The sequence below is a fragment of the Tupaia chinensis genome, unplaced genomic scaffold (assembly GCF_000334495.1).
Source record: "Tupaia chinensis unplaced genomic scaffold, TupChi_1.0 Scaffold139457_1, whole genome shotgun sequence".
Taxonomy (NCBI): Eukaryota; Metazoa; Chordata; class Mammalia; order Scandentia; family Tupaiidae; genus Tupaia; species Tupaia belangeri.
The window spans coordinates 578,871-584,870 of NW_006199342.1; the positions used below are offsets into that span (position 1 = coordinate 578,871).

Consider the following 6,000-nt stretch of genomic DNA (forward strand, 5'->3'; position numbering starts at 1 on the left):
TTTTTTTGATACCTGAAAGTGACCTTATTTAACCATAACTTTGAAGTGTTCTCTATAGAAAACTTGCCACCATGAGGCTATAAATGGTTTCCTGAACTCTGCCTTTCTTCCCTGTCCTCCTGCAGCTCAGCCTGAGACCCACAGTGGCAGAGCTACAAGCTAGAAGGATCCTGCGGTTCAATGAGTATGTCGAAGTCACCGATTCTCCTGATTACGACCGCCGAGCAGACAAGCCCTGGGCCAGGTTAACACCTGCGGACAAGGCAAGAATCATAGTATTGATTGCATTGCTGTCTAAAAGCTCCAGTACCACTCTGTCCCCACTTGGTCATCCTGGGAGTCTAGATCTTACCAGATTTTCTAGGTTTTCTGCCTCTGATTGCTTAACCCACTTCAGTGATGTATTTGGTAATGTCATTGTAGCTCTTTCCACTAAATCTCAGAGAAAACTGATCTTAATTACCGTGTAACCTGCCTGCATTCATGCCTGCATGAGGAGGGTTTTCCCACAGCCAGAATTTATCCTTATTCTTAGAAAATGTAACTTAGACCATTTATCATTTTAAAGGGATATCTTAGCAGTGGGAAAGATATTGATCTCTATCAAATCGCTTTTTCTTTAAGTGACCAGAGAGTAAATACTTCAGGCTTTGCAGGCTATACGATCTGCGTTGCATAGTTCAGCTGTTGTAGCATGAAGCAGCCCTAGACAGTATGGAATGGAGTGGATGTGTGTATATTCCAGCAAAACTTTATTTACAAGCCTGCAGGCCATGGCATGCAACTCTGATATGTATCATTGCTCGCAGTTAGAAAAAATAAAATATATAGAGGATTCCATCAATGTAGGAAGACAGTTGTCTACAGGTATTATGTTTCCATAGCCAAAAATTTATGCCAAGCACTAAAAGCAATTTTTTTTTCCACTTTAGGGTTTTTCTAACATCAGTAATGAGTTCTAATGTTTATCTCTCAGCAAAATCTGGTATTGAAAAAACTCATGCCATACTCAGTCTTAATGCTAGAATTAGGTATTTAATGATGCTCTGTACTGATGATTTTTAATAGGAAGTTTCATTCTATAAAGGAATTAAATCGGAAAAGAAAGAAGCAAATCATTTAAGGGACACAAAAGTAGAAAATTATCTGTTGTTGATAACATGTATGGTAGTATCTTTAACTTGACTAATATGCAGTGTATTCATGCTAGGAAAATTCATTTTGCATGCTATAATGATATACAGTGATATATAGTGTAAGCATCCCTAATCCAAAAATTCAAATCTTAAATGCATCAAAATCTGAAATTTTTGAGAACCCACAGGACACCTCAAATGGAAAGTCCCACAGCTAATCTCATGTGATGAGCTGCAATCAAAGTTCTATAATACAAAAATGCTTTATAAAATTACCTTTAGACTATATGTATATGATATATATGAACCATAAATAAGTTGTGCATTTGGACCTGCATCCCCACCTCCCAGAAATCTCATGACTATATATAAAAGTATTTCAAAATTTGAAATCTTAAACACTACTCGTCCCAAGATTTTTAGATTAGGAATACTTACCCTATATGTGTCTAGTGCATATTAGATATATTGATTCAGAAATCACTGTAAGTAGAAAAATAGAAAGGAATAAGACAAAGGAAAAATACTCAGAATAATCCTGGAAGGGAAGGAAGCTGAGAATAGCAGTACCCGAGACCCAACATTTAGGAAGAAGCAACAGGAAATTTTTGAAAAGAAGCATCTGGAAGGTGGGGAAAGAGGAGAAGATTGGGAGGACAGCAGCCTAAGAAGGAGAGTGCCAGGGAGGACGGCACATGTGTACAATGACAGGCTGGGGGGTATTCGAGCGGACTGATGTGTGGAGGCCTAACTCTGGTGGAGGCCGTAAAGATCAGATAGAATCCCAAGAATCATGGCTCTGAGGGGAAGAGATACGGGGAGGTGCAGTCATTGAGATAGGGGTGGTGATTGGGGGTGCTGTAAGCTTGGGACACATTTGGAAAATAAGATAGAAATCAAAGAAGTGATTTTATACTACATTATGGGAAATACTTGAGCAATTTTTTTTGCTATGAGGAAGGAGCCATAAGAAAGGGAAGGTGGATGGAAGTAGAAGCAACTTTCTGTGGAGAAGCCAGGGGTGCCAATTTGGAAATTTTAGGACAGAGATTGAAAGCAATAAGGCCATTCCCAGCCTGATTTCCAGATATTTGTTCAGTTCAGGATGGATTTAGTCACTAAACCTTTTAAGAATTTTTTTTTTTTACTCTCTCTGCAACGTGAGTGGTCTTGTCTCACAGTGGTTTCCATAAACAGCCCAGAGGACCAAAGACGGCTGTGGTGGAGGCTGGTCAGTCACGTTTCCTAAACTCGAGAAAGCATGGAGGTTCCTTTGCATTTTCAAATTTAACTCAGCGTAATCAGCGCGGTGGTCCCAGCACTTTGTGAGAGAGCAATTTGTTGTCAAGATTACATGGTATAATTCGGAAAGAGAAAAACCAGTTTTCCTGTGGTTTTCTTGGAGAAGAACTGTAAAGAAAAATGCCAATCTGTCCTAAAATATCTTTGAGACCAGAGGTTGAAAACTATCTTAAAGAGGGACTTATGAACAAGGGGATTGTATCTGCTTCAGGTAAACAAGAAGCAGAAAGGAAGTTTGAAGCTCTGTTAAATCTCCTGTCACACCCCTGTCATTCACGACTGTCAGAGTGAATACCATTTAGCCTCAGTACAACATGTGAAAAATTTGTTACTCGATGAACTTCAGAAGTGGTTCAATGGCATAAATATTCCTATTCTTCAACATCCAAACCTTCAAAATATCTTCCTTATTCCTGTTATTGGACCTACAAAGAATATTTAAAAAACAGCAGTATGAAGCCTTTGTTGGAACCCAGTGTGGCAATGCAGTAAGAGAAGCCTATGTATATATTCCAGGAATAGTGTCAGCTTCAAAATTTATGAATACTGGAGATTATTTCTGTATACTCTGATATTAATGGAAGATGTAAAAAGGGAGCCAAAGAATTTGATGGAACAAAATATTTCTTGGAAATGGGATTTCTGAAGTAAGCCATAAAGAAATCTTCAGTGGGCTGCCTGGACTGAAGTATGCCATCAGGAGCTATGGGAGAAATAAGCATTCTTTTTGTGGTTCAAAGAAAATAAAAAAAACAAAGTAAAAAAAAAAAAAGAAAAAGAAAAACCTCTATCTAGTTACATTATATAAATATAAAAATATAAGTATTATATATGATATAAATATATTTATTTGCATTTTTGGTATAAAAAAGGGAAAGGTGGGAACCAGCAGTTAGCGTAATGGCTATGTCGCTGGACTCCCACGTAGTCGACCGCGGTTTGCATCCCGGACCCGGTGGCTTAAAACTCACACCGGGCGCGTGTGCGTGTGTGCCCAAGATCCTGAGAGAAGAATGGAGGAGAAAGGATTGGGGCGTGCCCATCCTCCCTGGGGGGTGATTTCTCGCTTTCTGTCTCTATGTCTCTGTCTGTCTGTCTGGCGAGCGCACATGCCCTATAGCAAAAATCTTTCCCAAAAAAAGGGAAAGGTTAAATATACAGGAAAATTCAGTGACTGGCAGAGCAAGCGTACTCATTGGAGCAGCCGGGTCACATGTAATGTACAGAGGCAAGGAGGAGGCCCTTGAGGATGGGGTGGAGAGCACAGGCTGAGGGATTTCCTCCAAGGAGGGGGCTATGAAATAATATCTCATTGTGCTTTTACTTTGCCTCTTGCTAATTATTAATGATGCACATACGATGGGTATTGAAAAAGTTGATGGGAAATGAATCTTATGAAAAAATATAAATGGATTTAATTTTTCTGCACCAAGATAAACTCATACTTGAATCCCATTTTCCATGAACCTTTGACATCCTCTCATATTTTCATGTGTATGTTGGTCATTTGTAGTGTACATTCTGCCTCCTCCTTTTTTTCCTTTTTAAAATTTTTTTTTAATTTCCAGAAGGTGTGTTCACTCACCAAAGAGAGACAGGGAGGAAGAAAGCATCCCCAGGGCCTGTGGTCATGCCACAATCCCCACCCCTCCATCTGTTCAGGATTTTGCGCATGCACACGCACAAACTCGCATCTGGCACGTCCTTTGGGCCACCAGGGTTGATTCAAATCATGGTCAGCCACGTGAGAATCCAGCTCCCACAACAACTAGGCCATGGGTCCATCCCTGCCCATTTTCTTCCAGGCTGTCAGTTTCATAGGAATGGATTGTTCTTTCAGGTTTGAGTCATACGTTAAAAATGCATATATGGGGAACCAGCAGTTTGCATAATGGCTATGTCGCTGGACTCCCACATAGTGGACTGCGGTTCACATCCCGGACCCGGTGGCTTAAAATTCACGTCGGGCGTGTGTGTGTGCGTGCCCAAGATCCCAGGAGGAGAATGGAGGAGAAGGGATTGCGGCGTGATCATCCCCCCTGGGGGGTGATTTCTTGCTTTCTGTCTCTATGTCTCTCTCTGTCTGTGTGGCGGGCGCACGCGCCCTATAGCAAAAACCTCTCAAAAAAAAATGCATATATGTCTTCTTCCAGTTTATGACTTTTCACTCTCATTGTAATCTTGGTGAAAAGAGATTCTAAATCTAATATGGTCACACTTATCAACCTTTTCCTTTTTAATTTATGATTTTCTTTAGTTTATTAAAAATTCTTCCTATAGGAACCAACAAATAGCATAATAGTTATGTTGCTGGACTCCCACATGTTCATCTGTGGATCGAGTCCCAGACCCAGTGAGTTGAAACTCACACTAGGTACATGTATGCGTGCATGCCCAAAATTCCAAGAGGAGAAGGGACTGCGACGTGGCCATCCCCTGTGGGGGGTGGGGCTGATTTCTCACTTCCTGTCTCTCTGTCTTTGTCTCTCTGGTGAGCACACATGCCCTATAGCAAAAGTCTCTCAAAAAAACAAAAATTCTTCCTATACCAAAATCATAAGTATATTTTCCTATGCTGTGTAATAAAACTTTATGATTTGGGTTTTTAAGTATCTTATTTACCTGGAGCTGAATTTTTGGAAAGTACAGTTTGAGTATCTCTTATCTGAAAACCTAAAATGCTTCAAAACTTCATGAATACCAACGTGATGCCACACTTTCACACCTGACTTCATGAGACACGTCACAGTCAAAATGCTGCAATATAGGGCTGGCTCCGTGGTCTGTTGATTAAGGCAGCCAAATTCCACATGGCTCACGCAGTTCGAATCCCAGACCCAATGGCTTGAGAAACACACTGGTCACATGTGTATGCCTGCCCAACACCCCAAAAGGAGGGAGAAATGGAGGAGAAGAGATTGCATGACTATTCCCCATGGGAGGTGTTTTATCCTATTCCTCTCTCTGTCTCTCTCTGACAAGTACACACAATCCCTAGCCAAAAAATATTAAAATGCTGCAATATAAAACAGTTATATAAAATTACCTCAGGCTATGTGTATAAGGTATATATGAAACAAATGAATATTGTGTTTAGACTTGGGTTCCATCACCAAGATATCTCATTTATGTATATGTAATTTTTTTTTTTAAATCTGAAACGTTCTTGATCCTGAGCATTTTGGATCAGGGATATTCGACCTATATGAGATATGTTTCTGGCTTTGCTGGTCATCTATAGTAAGTATTTTCTGTATCATTAGCTCTTTTTTTTAAATATGTGATCAGTTATTTAATTAGGTTCTTGGCAAAAAACTTAGAACACCAATTTGTGAGGATAAACGCCTTTTGTTTTTGTTTTTGTTCTTTTTCTGTTTATTTTTTATTATTTTTTATTTCTTTTTTTAATAAATTAATTTACATTTATTCACTGAGCATTGTCACAGCATACAAAATGAAATTTCCCATCCAGAAGATGCTGCAAAGTAGATTAATCATACATGTTATCATCAATCATTTTCCATACCTAGTTTCATATATATATATATATATATGTGTGTGT

At 39.4% G+C, this 6,000-nt stretch overlaps 1 protein-coding gene across 1 annotated transcript in view; it reads left to right on the plus strand.

Moving 5' to 3' along the window:
• The window catches only part of PHACTR2 (phosphatase and actin regulator 2), a 193,243-nt gene that overhangs the window by 156,273 nt on the left and 30,970 nt on the right, over positions 1 to 6,000 (plus strand). Inside the window, exon 11 of the mRNA XM_006161910.3 lies at positions 126 to 263. Coding sequence (XP_006161972.1) covers positions 126 to 263 — 138 coding nt within the window. The remainder of the gene's footprint in view (positions 1 to 125; positions 264 to 6,000) is intronic.